The 19,156-nt window shown below is 42.1% G+C and overlaps 1 protein-coding gene across 9 annotated transcripts in view; it reads left to right on the top strand.

Moving 5' to 3' along the window:
* Positions 1–19,156, top strand: part of LOC124005058 (focal adhesion kinase 1-like) — a 162,965-nt gene that overhangs the window by 61,737 nt on the left and 82,072 nt on the right. For all 9 annotated transcript variants that reach the window (XR_006833557.1, XM_046313942.1, XM_046313943.1 and 6 more), the window contains 3 exons: positions 11,476–11,555; positions 11,690–11,752; positions 14,070–14,124. Coding sequence is in view for 8 of the 9 variants with exons in the window: in XM_046313942.1 (XP_046169898.1) it covers positions 11,476–11,555; positions 11,690–11,752; positions 14,070–14,124 (198 nt within the window). In the remaining variant the exon portion in view is untranslated. The remainder of the gene's footprint in view (positions 1–11,475; positions 11,556–11,689; positions 11,753–14,069; positions 14,125–19,156) is intronic.

Consider the following 19,156-nt stretch of genomic DNA (forward strand, 5'->3'; position numbering starts at 1 on the left):
GTGTGGACAGAAACCATATTCAGATTGAGTTATGACTGTCAGGTGTGGACAGAAACCATATTCAGATTGAGTTATAACTGTCAGGTGTGGATAGAAACCATATTCAGAATGAGTTGGGACTGTCAGGTGTTGACAGAAACCATATTCATATTGAGTTGGGACTGTCAGATGTGGACAGAAACCATATTCAGATTGAGTTATAACTGTCAGGTGTGGACAGAAACCATATTCAGATTGAGTTATAACTGTCAGGTGTGGATAGAAACCATATTCAGATTGAGTTATAACTGTCAGGTGTGGATAGAAACCATATTCAGAATGAGTTGGGACTGTCAGGTGTTGACAGAAACCATATTCATATTGAGTTGGGACTGTCAGATGTGGACAGAAACCATATTCAGATTGAGTTGGGACTGTCAGGTGTGGACAGAAACCATATTCAGATTGAGTTATAACTGTCAGGTGTGGACAGAAACCATATTCAGATTGAGTTGGGACTGTCAGGTGTGGACAGAAACCATATTCATATTGAGTTGGGACTGTCAGATGTGGACAGAAACCATATTCAGATTGAGTTGGGACTGTCAGGTGTTGACAGAAACCATATTCAGATTGAGTTATGACTGTCAGGTGTGGACAGAAACCATATTCAGATTGAGTTATGACTGTCAGGTGTGGACAGAAACCATATTCAGATTGAGTTATAACTGTCAGGTGTGGACAGAAACCATATTCAGATTGAGTTGGGACTGTCAGGTGTGGACAGAAACCATATTCATATTGAGTTGGGACTGTCAGGTGTGGACAGAAACCATATTCAGATTGAGTTGGGACTGTCAGGTGTTGACAGAAACCATATTCAGATTGAGTTATGACTGTCAGGTGTGGACAGAAACCATATTCAGATTGAGTTATGACTGTCAGGTGTGGACAGAAACCATATTCAGATTGAGTTATAACTGTCAGGTGTGGACAGAAACCATATTCAGATTGAGTTGGGACTGTCAGGTGTGGACAGAAACCATATTCAGATTGAGTTGGGACTGTCAGGTGTGGACAGAAACCATATTCAGATTGAGTTGGGACTGTCAGGTGTGGACAGAAACCATATTCAGATTGAGTTGGGACTGTCAGGTGTGGGTAGAAACCATATTCAGATTGAGTTGGGACTGTCAGGTGTGGACAGAAACCATATTCAGATTGAGTTATGACTGTCAGGTGTGGACAGAAACCATATTCATATTGAGTTGGGACTGTCAGGTGTGGACAGAAACCATATTCAGATTGAGTTATAACTGTCAGGTGTGGATAGAAACCATATTCAGAATGATTTGGGACTGTCAGGTGTTGACAGAAACCATATTCATATTGAGTTATGACTGTCAGGTGTGGACAGAAACCATATTCAGATTGAGTTGGGACTGTCAGGTGTGGACAGAAACCATATTCATATTGAGTTGGGACTGTCAGGTGTGGACAGAAACCATATTCAGATTGAGTTATGACTGTCAGGTGTGGACAGAAACCATATTCAGATTGAGTTATGACTGTCAGGTGTGGACAGAAACCATATTCAGATTGAGTTATGACTGTCAGGTGTGGACAGAAACCATATTCAGATTGAGTTGGGACTGTCAGGTGTGGACAGAAACCATATTCAGATTGAGTTATGACTGTCAGGTGTGGACAGAAACCATATTCAGATTGAGTTATGACTGTCAGGTGTGGACAGAAACCATATTCAGATTGAGTTGGGACTGTCAGGTGTGGACAGAAACCATATTCATATTGAGTTGGGACTGTCAGGTGTGGACAGAAACCATATTCAGATTGAGTTGGGACTGTCAGGTGTGGACAGAAACCATATTCATATTGAGTTATGACTGTCAGGTGTGGACAGAAACCATATTCAGATTGAGTTGGGACTGTCAGGTGTGGACAGAAACCATATTCAGATTGAGTTATAACTGTCAGGTGTGGACAGAAACCATATTCAGATTGAGTTATAACTGTCAGGTGTGGACAGAAACCATATTCAGATTGAGTTATAACTGTCAGGTGTGGACAGAAACCATATTCAGATTGAGTTATGACTGTCAGGTGTTGACAGAAACCATATTCATATTGAGTTGGGACTGTCAGGTGTGGACAGAAACCATATTCAGATTGAGTTATGACTGTCAGGTGTGGACAGAAACCATATTCATATTGAGTTGGGACTGTCAGGTGTGGATAGAAACCATATTCATATTGAGTTATGACTGTCAGGTGTGGACAGAAACCATATTCAGATTGAGTTATGACTGTCAGGTGTGGATAGAAACCATATTCAGATTGAGTTGGGACTGTCAGGTGTGGATAGAAACCATATTCAGATTGAGTTATAACTGTCAGGTGTGGACAGAAACCATATTCAGATTGAGTTATGACTGTCAGGTGTGGATAGAAACCATATTCAGATTGAGTTGGGACTGTCAGGTGTGGATAGAAACCATATTCAGATTGAGTTATAACTGTCAGGTGTGGACAGAAACCATATTCAGATTGAGTTATAACTGTCAGGTGTGGACAGAAACCATATTCAGATTGAGTTATAACTGTCAGGTGTGGATAGAAACCATATTCAGATTGAGTTATGACTGTCAGGTGTGGGTAGAAACCATATTCAGATTGAGTTGGGACTGTCAGGTGTGGACAGAAACCATATTCAGATTGAGTTATGACTGTCAGGTGTGGACAGAAACCATATTCAGATTGAGTTATGACTGTCAGGTGTGGATAGAAACCATATTCAGATTGAGTTATGACTGTCAGGTGTGGACAGAAACCATATTCAGATTGAGTTATAACTGTCAGGTGTGGACAGAAACCATATTCATATTGAGTTGGGACTGTCAGGTGTGGACAGAAACCATATTCAGATTGAGTTATGACTGTCAGGTGTGGACAGAAACCATATTCAGATTGAGTTATAACTGTCAGGTGTGGATAGAAACCATATTCAGAATGAGTTGGGACTGTCAGGTGTTGACAGAAACCATATTCATATTGAGTTGGGACTGTCAGATGTGGACAGAAACCATATTCAGATTGAGTTATAACTGTCAGGTGTGGACAGAAACCATATTCAGATTGAGTTGGGACTGTCAGGTGTGGACAGAAACCATATTCAGATTGAGTTATAACTGTCAGGTGTGGATAGAAACCATATTCAGATTGAGTTATAACTGTCAGGTGTGGATAGAAACCATATTCAGAATGAGTTGGGACTGTCAGGTGTTGACAGAAACCATATTCATATTGAGTTGGGACTGTCAGGTGTGGACAGAAACCATATTCAGATTGAGTTGGGACTGTCAGGTGTGGACAGAAACCATATTCAGATTGAGTTATAACTGTCAGGTGTGGACAGAAACCATATTCAGATTGAGTTGGGACTGTCAGGTGTGGACAGAAACCATATTCATATTGAGTTGGGACTGTCAGATGTGGACAGAAACCATATTCAGATTGAGTTGGGACTGTCAGGTGTGGACAGAAACCATATTCAGATTGAGTTATGACTGTCAGGTGTGGACAGAAACCATATTCAGATTGAGTTATGACTGTCAGGTGTGGACAGAAACCATATTCAGATTGAGTTATAACTGTCAGGTGTGGACAGAAACCATATTCAGATTGAGTTGGGACTGTCAGGTGTGGACAGAAACCATATTCAGATTGAGTTGGGACTGTCAGGTGTGGACAGAAACCATATTCAGATTGAGTTGGGACTGTCAGGTGTGGGTAGAAACCATATTCAGATTGAGTTGGGACTGTCAGGTGTGGACAGAAACCATATTCAGATTGAGTTATGACTGTCAGGTGTGGACAGAAACCATATTCATATTGAGTTGGGACTGTCAGGTGTGGACAGAAACCATATTCAGATTGAGTTATAACTGTCAGGTGTGGATAGAAACCATATTCAGAATGAGTTGGGACTGTCAGGTGTTGACAGAAACCATATTCATATTGAGTTATGACTGTCAGGTGTGGACAGAAACCATATTCAGATTGAGTTGGGACTGTCAGGTGTGGACAGAAACCATATTCATATTGAGTTGGGACTGTCAGGTGTGGACAGAAACCATATTCAGATTGAGTTATGACTGTCAGGTGTGGACAGAAACCATATTCAGATTGAGTTATGACTGTCAGGTGTGGACAGAAACCATATTCAGATTGAGTTATGACTGTCAGGTGTGGACAGAAACCATATTCAGATTGAGTTGGGACTGTCAGGTGTGGACAGAAACCATATTCAGATTGAGTTATGACTGTCAGGTGTGGACAGAAACCATATTCAGATTGAGTTATGACTGTCAGGTGTGGACAGAAACCATATTCAGATTGAGTTGGGACTGTCAGGTGTGGACAGAAACCATATTCATATTGAGTTGGGACTGTCAGGTGTGGACAGAAACCATATTCAGATTGAGTTGGGACTGTCAGGTGTGGACAGAAACCATATTCAGATTGAGTTATAACTGTCAGGTGTGGACAGAAACCATATTCAGATTGAGTTATAACTGTCAGGTGTGGACAGAAACCATATTCAGATTGAGTTATGACTGTCAGGTGTTGACAGAAACCATATTCATATTGAGTTGGGACTGTCAGGTGTGGACAGAAACCATATTCAGATTGAGTTATGACTGTCAGGTGTGGACAGAAACCATATTCATATTGAGTTGGGACTGTCAGGTGTGGATAGAAACCATATTCAGATTGAGTTATAACTGTCAGGTGTGGACAGAAACCATATTCAGATTGAGTTATGACTGTCAGGTGTGGATAGAAACCATATTCAGATTGAGTTGGGACTGTCAGGTGTGGATAGAAACCATATTCAGATTGAGTTATAACTGTCAGGTGTGGACAGAAACCATATTCAGATTGAGTTGGGACTGTCAGGTGTGGATAGAAACCATATTCAGATTGAGTTATAACTGTCAGGTGTGGACAGAAACCATATTCAGATTGAGTTATGACTGTCAGGTGTGGATAGAAACCATATTCAGATTGAGTTGGGACTGTCAGGTGTGGATAGAAACCATATTCAGATTGAGTTATAACTGTCAGGTGTGGACAGAAACCATATTCAGATTGAGTTGGGACTGTCAGGTGTGGACAGAAACCATATTCAGATTGAGTTATAACTGTCAGGTGTGGATAGAAACCATATTCAGATTGAGTTATGACTGTCAGGTGTGGGTAGAAACCATATTCAGATTGAGTTGGGACTGTCAGGTGTGGATAGAAACCATATTCAGATTGAGTTATAACTGTCAGGTGTGGACAGAAACCATATTCAGATTGAGTTATAACTGTCAGGTGTGGACAGAAACCATATTCAGATTGAGTTATAACTGTCAGGTGTGGATAGAAACCATATTCAGATTGAGTTATAACTGTCAGGTGTGGATAGAAACCATATTAAGAATGAGTTGGGACTGTCAGGTGTGGACAGAAACCATATTCAGATTGAGTTATGACTGTCAGGTGTGGATAGAAACCATATTCAGATTGAGTTGGGACTGTCAGGTGTGGACAGAAACCATATTCATATTGAGTTGGGACTGTCAGGTGTGGATAGAAACCATATTCAGATTGAGTTGGGACTGTCAGGTGTGGACAGAAACCATATTCATATTGAGTTATGACTGTCAGGTGTGGATAGAAACCATATTCAGATTGAGTTGGGACTGTCAGGTGTGGACAGAAACCATATTCAGATTGAGTTGGGACTGTCAGGTGTGGACAGAAACCATATTCATATTGAGTTATGACTGTCAGGTGTGGACAGAAACCATATTCATATTGAGTTGGGACTGTCAGGTGTGGACAGAAACCATATTCATATTGAGTTATGACTGTCAGGTGTGGACAGAAACCATATTCATATTGAGTTGGGACTGTCAGGTGTGGACAGAAACCATATTCAGATTGAGTTATGACTGTCAGGTGTGGACAGAAACCATATTCAGATTGAGTTATAACTGTCAGGTGTGGATAGAAACCATATTCAGATTGAGTTATAACTGTCAGGTGTGGACAGAAACCATATTCAGATTGAGTTATAACTGTCAGGTGTGGATAAAAACCATATTCAGATTGAGTTATGACTGTCAGGTGTGGACAGAAACCATATTCAGATTGAGTTATGACTGTCAGGTGTGGACAGAAACCATATTCAGATTGAGTTATGACTGTCAGGTGTGGACAGAAACCATATTCATATTGAGTTGGGACTGTCAGGTGTGGACAGAAACCATATTCATATTGAGTTATGACTGTCAGGTGTGGACAGAAACCATATTCATATTGAGTTGGGACTGTCAGGTGTGGACAGAAACCATATTCAGATTGAGTTATGACTGTCAGGTGTGGACAGAAACCATATTCATATTGAGTTATGACTGTCAGGTGTGGACAGAAACCATATTCATATTGAGTTGGGACTGTCAGGTGTGGACAGAAACCATATTCATATTGAGTTATGACTGTCAGGTGTGGACAGAAACCATATTCATATTGAGTTGGGACTGTCAGGTGTGGACAGAAACCATATTCAGATTGAGTTATGACTGTCAGGTGTGGATAGAAACCATATTCAGATTGAGTTGGGACTGTCAGGTGTGGATAGAAACCATATTCAGATTGAGTTGGGACTGTCAGGTGTGGACAGAAACCATATTCATATTGAGTTATGACTGTCAGGTGTGGACAGAAACCATATTCAGATTGAGTTGGGACTGTCAGGTGTGGACAGAAACCATATTCAGATTGAGTTATGACTGTCAGGTGTGGATAGAAACCATATTCAGATTGAGTTGGGACTGTCAGGTGTGGACAGAAACCATATTCAGATTGAGTTGGGACTGTCAGGTGTGGATAGAAACCATATTCATATTGAGTTATGACTGTCAGGTGTGGACAGAAACCATATTCAGATTGAGTTGGGACTGTCAGGTGTGGATAGAAACCATATTCATATTGAGTTATGACTGTCAGGTGTGGACAGAAACCATATTCATATTGAGTTATGACTGTCAGGTGTGGACAGAAACCATATTCAGATTGAGTTATAACTGTCAGGTGTGGATAGAAACCATATTCAGATTGAGTTATAACTGTCAGGTGTGGAAAGAAACCATATTAATATTGAGTTATAACTGTCAGGTGTGGACAGAAACCATATTCATATTGAGTTGGGACTGTCAGGTGTGGACAGAAACCATATTCAGAATGAGTTGGGACTGTCAGGTGTTGACAGAAACCATATTCAGATTGAGTTATAACTGTCAGGTGTGGACAGAAACCATATTCAGAATGAGTTGGGACTGTCAGGTGTTGACAGAAACCATATTCATATTGAGTTGGGACTGTCAGGTGTTGACAGAAACCATATTCATATTGAGTTGGGACTGTCAGGTGTGGACAGAAACCATATTCATATTGAGTTATGACTGTCAGGTGTTGACAGAAACCATATTCATATTGAGTTGGGACTGTCAGGTGTGGACAGAAACCATATTCATATTGAGTTATGACTGTCAGGTGTGGACAGAAACCATATTCATATTGAGCTATAACTGTCAGGTGTTGACAGAAACCATATTCAGATTGAGTTGGGACTGTCAGGTGTGGACAGAAACCATATTCATATTGAGTTATGACTGTCAGGTGTGGACAGAAACCATATTCATATTGAGTTGGGACTGTCAGGTGTGGACAGAAACCATATTCAGATTGAGTTATGACTGTCAGGTGTGGACAGAAACCATATTCAGATTGAGTTGGGACTGTCAGGTGTGGATAGAAACCATATTCAGATTGAGTTATAACTGTCAGGTGTGGATAGAAACCATATTCAGATTGAGTTATAACTGTCAGGTGTGGACAGAAACCATATTCATATTGAGTTATGACTGTCAGGTGTGGACAGAAACCATATTCATATTGAGTTGGGACTGTCAGGTGTGGACAGAAACCATATTCAGATTGAGTTATGACTGTCAGGTGTGGACAGAAACCATATTCAGATTGAGTTGGGACTGTCAGGTGTGGACAGAAACCATATTCAGATTGAGTTATAACTGTCAGGTGTGGACAGAAACCATATTCATATTGAGTTGGGACTGTCAGGTGTGGACAGAAACCATATTCAGAATGAGTTGGGACTGTCAGGTGTTGACAGAAACCATATTCAGATTGAGTTATAACTGTCAGGTGTGGACAGAAACCATATTCAGATTGAGTTATAACTGTCAGGTGTGGACAGAAACCATATTCAGAATGAGTTGGGACTGTCAGGTGTTGACAGAAACCATATTCAGATTGAGTTGGGACTGTCAGGTGTGGACAGAAACCATATTCAGATTGAGTTATGACTGTCAGGTGTGGACAGAAACCATATTCAGATTGAGTTATGACTGTCAGGTGTGGACAGAAACCATATTCAGATTGAGTTATGACTGTCAGGTGTGGACAGAAACCATATTCAGATTGAGTTATGACTGTCAGGTGTGGACAGAAACCATATTCAGATTGAGTTATGACTGTCAGGTGTGGATAGAAACCATATTCATATTGAGTTGGGACTGTCAGGTGTGGACAGAAACCATATTCAGATTGAGTTATAACTGTCAGGTGTGGATAGAAACCATATTCATATTGAGTTGGGACTGTCAGGTGTGGATAGAAACCATATTCAGATTGAGTTATGACTGTCAGGTGTGGACAGAAACCATATTCAGATTGAGTTATGACTGTCAGGTGTGGATAGAAACCATATTCATATTGAGTTGGGACTGTCAGGTGTGGACAGAAACCATATTCAGATTGAGTTATAACTGTCAGGTGTGGATAGAAACCATATTCATATTGAGTTGGGACTGTCAGGTGTGGACAGAAACCATATTCAGATTGAGTTATAACTGTCAGGTGTGGATAGAAACCATATTCATATTGAGTTGGGACTGTCAGGTGTGGACAGAAACCATATTCAGATTGAGTTATAACTGTCAGGTGTGGATAGAAACCATATTCATATTGAGTTGGGACTGTCAGGTGTGGACAGAAACCATATTCAGATTGAGTTATGACTGTCAGGTGTGGACAGAAACCATATTCAGATTGAGTTATAACTGTCAGGTGTGGATAGAAACCATATTCATATTGAGTTGGGACTGTCAGGTGTGGACAGAAACCATATTCAGATTGAGTTATGACTGTCAGGTGTGGACAGAAACCATATTCAGATTGAGTTATGACTGTCAGGTGTGGACAGAAACCATTCAGTGTTCTTCCCTCTCTGTCTATCAGAGAAATACACTGTTGTGTATTGTGATTTTTTTCACAACAGGTAGAGGACAATGTGTGACAACGTCAGCTGGCTATACTTCAAATGGCTGCAGGCTATATAAACTCTGTTAAATAGCTTCTGGTGACATTGAAACGGCCCTGCTGGGGTGGTACAGTGTGACTGAGAGTGTTTTATATAGCTGTCTGGGCTGCTGGCCAGAGGTTCTTACAGAATAAACCCACCAGAAAGTCCAACAGCTGAAAGCTGTGTGTGGCTACAGTCTAGTAGCATCCCCTGCTGGGTGATACGAACGGCAGCCATCCCCTGCTGGGTGATACGAACGGCAGCCATCACCTGCTGGGTGATACGAACGGCAGCCATCTCCTGCTGGGTGATACGAACGGCAGCCATCTCCTGCTGGGTGATACGAATGGCAGCCATCTCCTGCTGGGTGATACGAACGGCAGCCATCACCTGCTGGGTTATACGAACGGCAGCCCTCACCTGCTGGGTGATACGAACGGCAGCCATCTCCTGCTGGGTGATACGAATGGCAGCCCTCACCTGCTGGGTGATACGAACGGCAGCCATCCCCTGCTGGGTGATACGAACGGCAGCCATCACCTACTGGGTGATACGAACGGCAGCCATCTCCTGCTGGGTGATACGAACGGCAGCCCTCACCTGCTGGGTGATACGAACGGCAGCCATTCCCTGCTGGGTGATACGAACAGCAGCCATCACCTGCGGGGTTATACGAACGGCAGCCCTCACCTGCTGGGTGATATGAACGGCAGCCCTCACCTGCTGGGTGATATGAACGGCAGCCATTCCCTGCTGGGTGATACGAACGGCAGCCATCACCTGCTGGATGATACGAACGGCAGCCATCACCTGCTGGGTGATACGAATGGCAGCCATCCCCTGCTGGGTGATACGAACGGCAGCCATCCCCTGCTGGGTGATACGAACGGCAGCCATCCCCTGCTGGGTGATACGAACGGCAGCCATCCCCTGCTACTGGGTGATACGAACGGCAGCCATCCCCTGCTGGGTGATACGAACGGCAGCCATCCCCTGCTGGGTGATACGAACGGCAGCCATCCCCTGCTGGGTGATACGAACGGCAGCCATCCCCTGCTGGGTGATACGAACGGCAGTCATCCCCTGCTGGGTGATACGAACGGCAGCCATCCCCTGCTGGGTGATACGAACGGCAGCCATCACCTGCTGGGTGATACGAACGGCAGCGATTCAACATATAGAACCACCTAGAAATGAATAGACATTGATGGCTGATGTTCTGGTCAGAGGTGATAGGACGGCCACCTGCTGCTGTTAAATACAAGCTTTGGTGTTTTCTCTCTTAGAGATCTGAGGTAGCCTCAAGTCTCGTGGCTCATTAACGTCCATGTGAGCTGGACCCATCAGCTGCAGCTCAGTCAGACTAACTAATTAATAATATAATCATATAATATATCCCATTTAGGAGACGATTTTATCCAAGCGACTTACGCATGGGTGGTCCAGGGAATCGAACCCGCTATCCTGGCATTGCTTTACCAGCTGAGCATCTGATGACAACCACAAGTAACTGAGGACCTCTTTCCATCTACCTGTTCCTGTCTTAAAATAAATTCACAATGCTCTCTACACTACCTGTCACTACTTTAGTAGTTCTCTTTGTCATAGAGAATGACTGTGATGATGTTTCTCAGGTCAAGAGTGACTACATGTTGTCATGGAGAATGACTGTGATGATGTTTCTCAGTTCAAGAGTGAATACATGGAGAATGACTGTGATGATGTTTCTCAGGTCAAGAGTGACTACATGTTGTCATGGAGAATGACTGTGATGATGTTTCTCAGCTCAAGCGTGACTACATGTTGTCATGGAGAATGACTGTGATGATGTTTCTCAGGTCAAGCGTGACTACTTGTTGTCATGGAGAATGACTGTGATGATGTTTCTCAGGTCAAGCGTGACTACATGGAGAATGACTGTGATAATGTTTCTCAGTTCAAGAGTGACTACATGTTGTCATGGAGAATGACTGTGATGATGTTTCTCAGTTCAATAGTGACTACATGTTGTCATGGAGAATGACTGTGATAATGTTTCTCAGGTCAAGAGTGACTACATGTTGGAGGTAGCTGATCGAGTCGACCAAGACATTGCACTTAAATTGGGCTGCCTTGAAATCAGGTGAGTTCTATTTCAAATACTTGATATTTGATATCTTATAAACAGTGAATTCATGTACTCGTCCAATATTCCATAATTAGATATACATTTTGACAACTCACAAATTGTTTATTATCTTTTGTTTTCTGTTACAGGAGATTTTTTAGGGAAATGCGAGGAAATGCCCTGGATAAGAAATCAAATTATGAATTACTAGAGTAAGTGATTATTTTACTTAAAGACCCAGTGCAGTCAAAAACTAGATTTTACTTGTGTTTTATATATATTTCTACACTATGAGGTTGGAATAATACTGTGAAGTTGTGAAAATGATGATAATGCCCTTTTAGTGTAAGAGCTGTTTTAAAAGACTGCCCGCAATATCAGCCTGTTTTGGTGGGATGGAGTTTTGGCCTGCCTGGTGACATCACCAGGTGGTAAATTAGTTAATAGACCAATAAGAAAGAGAGTTCCAGACCTCTCTGACCATAACTGCTTGTTTTCAGTTTCCCCCTCCACACCCAGACCCCTCCAAGATAGTCCTAGAAAAATTATTGCTTGAGAAATTGCTATTTGCTAAGAAGATATTTTTGTTTATTTTTTACAATTTTAGTTGAAAACAATTCTAGTACTTAATTGTTACATAGAAATTATTTATATTGAGATTTTAAAAAATGTCTGCATTGGACTTTTAGAAATGATGTATTTCTGTATTAACAACATACACGTAATTATCTTAACACTATCTATGAACAGAGATCCTACAATTCACCTCAGCCTGTGCTGTGCTGAGCCTTTCATCGTGTGTGTCCTCTCTCCTGGCTAGACGTATGTAGGCCAGTGTAAATTGACTGCCTTCCTCGTGAACCTCACTCTGGACACTTCGCAAATGGCACCCTATTCCCTAATAGGGTACTACTTTTCACCAGGACCCTATAAAGGGAATAGGGTGTGATTTTAGACACATCCTTGGTTAAACTGACAGACATTACCGGGCAGCCACCTTCCCTGAGTGTGAAAGGCTTTGGCAATGTAAACATATGTTTCACATGTGAATAAAGCCCTTTGAATTGAATTGAAAGGGCTATAAAATAGTGGGGGTCCTGTTCACACTATCACAGTGCCATCACTGGGGTGTGGGGACATTATAATGACGCTGTAGAAGGTGATGAGAATTAAGATAAATTATTCTAACACTATGAATAGATCAGACACATTTCAACAGAGACTACCGTGCCATTGGGGACGCAGCCTATATCAGGAGCTAGTTTTATGTTCCTCATTGGAGCACGGTGGTGGTGGAGGAGGTGAAAGGCCGTTGGTGACTTTATGTTCCTCATTGGAGCACGGTGGTGGTGGAGGAGGTGAAAGGCCGTTGGTGACTTTATGTTCCTCATTGGAGCACGGTGGTGGTGGAGGCGAAAGGCCGTTGGTGACTTTATGTTCCTCATTGAAGCACGGTGGTGGTGGTGGAGGCGAAAGGCCGTTGGTGACTTTATGTTCCTCATTGGAGCACGGTGATGGTGGAGGAGGTGAAAGGCCGTTGGTGAGTTTATGTTCCTCATTGGAGCACGGTGGTGGTGGAGGAGGTGAAAGGCCGTTGGTGACTTTATGTTCCTCATTGGAGCACGGTGGTGGTGGTGGAGGTGAAAGGCCGTTGGTGACTTTATGTTCCTCATTGGAGCACGGTGGTGGTGGTGGAGGTGAAAGGCCGTTGGTGACTTTATGTTCCTCATTGGAGCACGGTGGTGGTGGAGGAGGTGAAAGGCCGTTGGTGACTTTATGTTCCTCATTGGAGCACGGTGGTGGTGGAGGAGGTGAAAGGCCGTTGGTGACTTTATGTTCCTCATTGGAGCACGGTGGTGGTGGAGGAGGTGAAAGGCAGTTGGTGACTTTATGTTCCCAGAGCAAATGATTTGTTTGTTCTGGACATATTTGCGTTAGTATGTATTTTCTGACTGACTGTGTGATGCAGAGCCAGAACAACACCACTCCACCACCGGGGATATTAGAAAGCCAAACTGCCTGGGTGAATGGTGATGTTATATATATAGGACAGACTGTGTACTTGGCCTATACAGAGAGAGACCGCTGGCTGGATCTTAACCAAATGATAGGGCTATGGAGGGGTGGGGAGTGTGTGGCGTTGACTACACAGTAGCTAACTATGGAAATGGCCTCAGTCCTATTGCCATCTACCAGCTGACAGGTGCTCTATCTAGAGCCAACTGAAAACAGAGTCATTCTTTAAGAGGGAATTATGCTGTTTTAAAGACAATCTCTTTTTAAATAACTCTCCGTTTAAAAATAATAATTTTAGAAGTAGTGTTTTCACATGCCAGGCTTGATACAGAGTCAGTGACAATGAAAATGTCAAAAATATGTTTTTGATTTGATTAAAATTCTTTAAAAACACTACTCTGGTTATAGATGAATTCAATTTCACCTGCTGCTGACCTCGTTTTGGTGAAATGAGCACACATTCTTGTTGATCAATGCTGTAATGCAGTACTCTTTCTGCTCTGTCCTCTGCAGAAAAGATGTGGGTTTACGAAGATTCTTCCCCAAGAGTTTGCTGGACTCTGTGAAGGTAAGAAGACCTTCTTTGCTCTTTTTCCCCATCCTGGGGGTTCTAACATAGGCCTCTGCAAATAGGGAGATGCCATTGTTCAGATTGAAACAGTGTCATCACCTGGCTGGCTGGCTGCTCCTCATAGTCTTACCCCAGAGAATAGGTGTCCCAGTTCTGCACAAACCTCACAGTCCTGTTGGAAACCGTTCCGGTGGAATGGTCAGGCTCTCTCTTCATCCTTCATCCTCTCTGTTTCTGTGTCTGCCCTTACAGGGCTCCAGACTGTGACCATTTAACCACATTTTGCGACCCTTTGACTTAGCTGTATGAGTTAAATGTATTACTAGTCACACTGGTGCGATCTGCACATTCTACCTAGTCACCTCAATCAAAACGTATTTAGATTTTGTGCAAATAAAACCATGAATTTGTCAAACAGTAAAGTGCATTATCCTCATGACTCCTATAATAAGTGTTGTCCCTGCTACTGTGCCCGGCTGCTGGCATGAGCAAGCCTCTCACACTCTCTCTCCCCCCTTGTGCACTGCCAAAAATGCCTGCCTCTCCCTCCCACGGATGCTTGCTTCCAGCACACCAAACCCCAACCCCTGTCACTCAAGCAGGCAGCACAGTTCTTCCAAAGAGAGTGGAAATGAAAAGGCCTACAAACTGCTTCTCCATTAGAAATCCCAGATCATCCTTGTAGGTGATGTCGTGGCGACATTATCTAGCTTAGCTCATGTGCAGAAACATGTCATCGGGTCAAAGGCAATTCTTAGATATACAGTTGTTTTTTAGGAAAATGAAAACATATCAGTTTGTCAAATTAAGTTTTGCCTTTAGATTTAGAGAAAACCCCAAACTGTGATGTTGGGCCTCTGGGTTTAGAAACTCTGTGTTTCCTCGCTGTTTACATTCTCTCAGCATGCAATCAATGCATGCACTCAACAGATGCCTCCAAAACAAGAAGGATACCTCTTTCCACGTTGCTTCTTGATATGAATCCATGTGTTTTCTGTTCTGTACTATTTGTTTGTGTGTCTTGCTCTCTGCAAAGCCCGGGTCAGTTAGTCTTAGGAAGCTGGCATATACCTAAATGAATGCTAATTGCTAACTAAAAGCCATTTAGCTAATGTACTGAGCTAGGGAAGAGCAAATAGGATCTCTAATACAGATTGCTACGAGCCAGCAGTGGTGGTGCTGTAAGTCAGGGTGTTGTTTGTCCAACGGTATGAATTAGAGAGCCTATATTCTTTATATCTTTGTCTAAATATAACATCATATATCAAATGTATGTCTGTTACAGTATGTTGGATGACTGTCATTCATATTCCATTCAACCAGCTCAATGTAACATTGCTGGGTTTAGGCAACTTACTACATGGGTAGTATTAACCTATCCTATGAATGAAGGTGGTCATTTCCTTTTATGACCTCAGGACATTATTATATAGGTATTACCCTAATGACCATCATGTCCTAATGGTCTGGTCCTCGGGGCTCTACTGTCCCTCCATCAGGTCCTAATGGTCTGGTCCTCAGGGCTCTACTGTCCCTCCATCAGGTCCTAATGGCCTGGTACTCAGGGCTCTATTTTCCCTCCATCAGGTCCTAATGGCCTGGTACTCAGGGCTCTATTGTCCCTCCATCAGGCCCTAATGGCCTGGTACTCAGGGCTCTACTGTCCCTCCATCAGGTCCTAATGGCCTGGTACTCAGGGCTCTATTGTCCCTCCATCAGGTCCTAATGGCCTGGTACTCAGGGCTCTATTATCCCTCCATCAGGTCCTAATGGCCTGGTACTCAGGGCTCTATTATCCCTCCATCAGGTCCTAATGACCTGGTACTCAGGGCTCTATTGTCCCTCCATCAGGTCCTAATTGCCTGGTACTCAGGGCTCTATTTTCCCTCAATCAGGTCCTAATGGCCTGGTACTCAGGGCTCTACTGTCCCTCTAACCACTCTGACATCAATGGAAAAATTAAATCAAACACTGATGATCAAAACAGCCTCATGATAATCAATTTGAAGAAAGAAGTGCAAAAGCAGGTTGAAACTGAGTGTAAATCATTGTCGTTGTGGATGTTATTTCATAGCCTATTGCAACAAAATTTACATTTGGGATTTGTGATGAATAATTCAGAACACCCATATGCTTATTATAGTTTATGCATATGCATAGATATTATTCATATGTACAATCTGAATCTGAGGTTTATGAGCCCAAACCTGGAAAAAAAACTGAATTAAAATGATGATTGTGCTGTTATACAATATATAGCCTACCACATATTACAAATGGCAGAAAAACATAAAACAAACTCATTTAAGATCTTTGGTATTAATGGACTCTTCTATACTCCAAAATGAAACACATTAGAGTAATGGCCTTTGAGTGTGGACTGTATCATTATGCATACTGTATGTACTGGTTACCTTATGCATACTGTATGTACTGGTTACACTCCAACATTTCTATCCATGAGTCTGGGAGAGAACACATAAGCCTTAAGTGATGCTGTTGGGTCATTGATTGTGCAGGGCGGCTTACAACTAGTTTACGATTATAGTGCATTTTTGTATGATTTGGAATAGCCTAATAATAGTGATTTTATTTGTGTTTTTTCCTAATTAATTGGGTGACATTACCTTTAGCTATACAGAATATCTCACCACCGTGCGTTTCCATCTCCTTCTCTCTCTCCTTCATTCCTTTCTCAAGCGTGCAGAGGGGCTGTCAACAATTTAGTGAAATATGTTTAGTTGCGAAAACATGTTACTATCGATGTTCCTGAAGAGTTTTCACTAGGTTTCCAAATGTAAGCACTGGGTAGCTGCAGGAACAGGGTTAGAGAGGCCATGGCATACAGAGTTTGGGCAGAATATCACATGAAGCACAGCTCTGCTATAAAACCCAAGTAGGTTTTCCGGCATCATTGAAAGACTGAACGTTGCGAGTGCACAGCCTCCATTCACTATTGGAGTGCATATGGATTACATGTATTATTCCCCTGTTCCTGTTCCTGCCCATTTGATAATGGGACATTCTAAATCTAAACTAATTTGACATCTCAGTAAAGACAAGTTTCAATTGAGAATTGTCTGCTGGGTGAAAATATGATGACTTGATGAGAGAACAGCCTGAGGTAAGGAATGGAGCACAAGCTTGATTTTTTTTAACTTTCTCAGATCATCAATAGCCTATATTCGATACATGCAGCCAATATATGTTTTGATTTATAAGACATTCTAAGGTTTGTACCATTCACAGCTAAAGTTGCCAAGTAACTCTAAATCTAATGAATAGGACCTGTTTCAAATGATCACTTTTACACTCAACATAGCCACTTCATATGCACACTCACTCCAGAATGGGAAAAATCTCCTTTCTATTTTATTCAGCTAAGTTAAATTCTATTCTTCTAACTATTAAATCATATATACAATAATGGCATCGGACTTCTGAGCATATCTTGTCAGTTAAATGAACAAGCCTACAGCCTATGGCAGGGAGCATAGCCACATAACATACAGTAGGTCAACTCAGATTCTGTTCTTCTGGGATACTTTTTACTCAGATCATAATGTTTTTTTGACCTAACAAAAATAAATCATGTATTTATTGTGATGGTGTATAATAAATAGATTTATTAGACTTTTTAAATTCGGATGTTCCGAAGGCACACATCAACTTGTTTATGTTAATGATCTGTCAACTACAGTGAGACCGGCAGTCTTTTGCATGACAATAACCGTCTGACAACATTTCATGACCGCCACAGCACTAGGCACAGCACTAGGCACAGCACTAGACACAGCACTAGGCAGCACTAGACACAGCACTAGGCACAGCACTAGGCACAGCACTAGACACAGCACTAGGCACAGCACTAGACACAGCACTAGACACAGCACTAGACACAGCACTAGACACAGCACTAGACACAGCACTAGACACAGCACTAGACACAGCACTAGACACAGCACTAGACACAGCACTAGGCACAGCACTAGGCACAGCACTAGGCACAGCACTAGGCACAGCACTAGACACAGCACTAGGCACAGCACTAGGCACAGCACTAGGCACAGCACTAGGCACAGCACTAGGCACAGCACTAGGCATAGCACTAGGCACAGCACTAGGCACAGCACTAGGCAAGAAAACATATTGAAGTGCCTTTGAACGGGGTATGATAATAGGTGTCCGGCGCATTGGTTCGTGTAAAGAACTGCAAAGCTGCTGGGTTTTTCACACTCAACAGTTCCCCGTGTGTATCAGGAATGGTCCACCACTCAAAGGACATCCAGAAGTTTTGATACGTATACTGTATCTCTACCTGAATATACATGATCTATGTGATTGATCATTGGTGTTCAGCAGTCATAAAAGTGTGCCTTATTTACTTTAAAGAACTACTAAAATAGTGATTTTGTCAGACAGCATAGGCAGCAGCTCTATACAGATGAAATGATGAATTGTAATGAATTAATAAAGTCATCAAATAAAACAAATGTAATATACACAACAACTGAAATATGTTATTAATGTAAAGTACTGTGAATCCATGATGGTTAATAAGTGATCAGCAGTAATGAGCAGTCACTACCATCATGGGACTTTTATTCATTGTTTTATAATGTGTTACAGCATTCAACCCGCATACTACATTTAATGTTAAAACATTTTTTTTACTGTGATTTTTTTAAAAAAATGATGAAACCGAACTGACCTCAAAAAGCACTAATCGCTCAGCACTATTTTATTTCACCTTTATTTAACCAGGTAGGCTAGTTGAGAAAAAGTTCTCATTTACAATTGCGACCTGGCCAAGATCAAGCAAAGCAGTTCGACACATACAGCGACACAGAGTTACACATGGAGTAAAACAAACATACAGTCAATAATACAGTAGAAACATAAGTCTATATACGATATGAGCAAATAAGGTGAGATAAGGAAGGTAAAGGCAACAAAAAAAGGCCATGGTGGTGAAGTAAATACAATATAGCAATCCACTGGAATGGTAGATTTGCAGTGGAAGAATGTG

The sequence above is a fragment of the Oncorhynchus gorbuscha genome, linkage group LG19 (genome assembly GCF_021184085.1).
Source record: "Oncorhynchus gorbuscha isolate QuinsamMale2020 ecotype Even-year linkage group LG19, OgorEven_v1.0, whole genome shotgun sequence".
Lineage (NCBI taxonomy): Eukaryota > Metazoa > Chordata > Actinopteri > Salmoniformes > Salmonidae > Oncorhynchus > Oncorhynchus gorbuscha.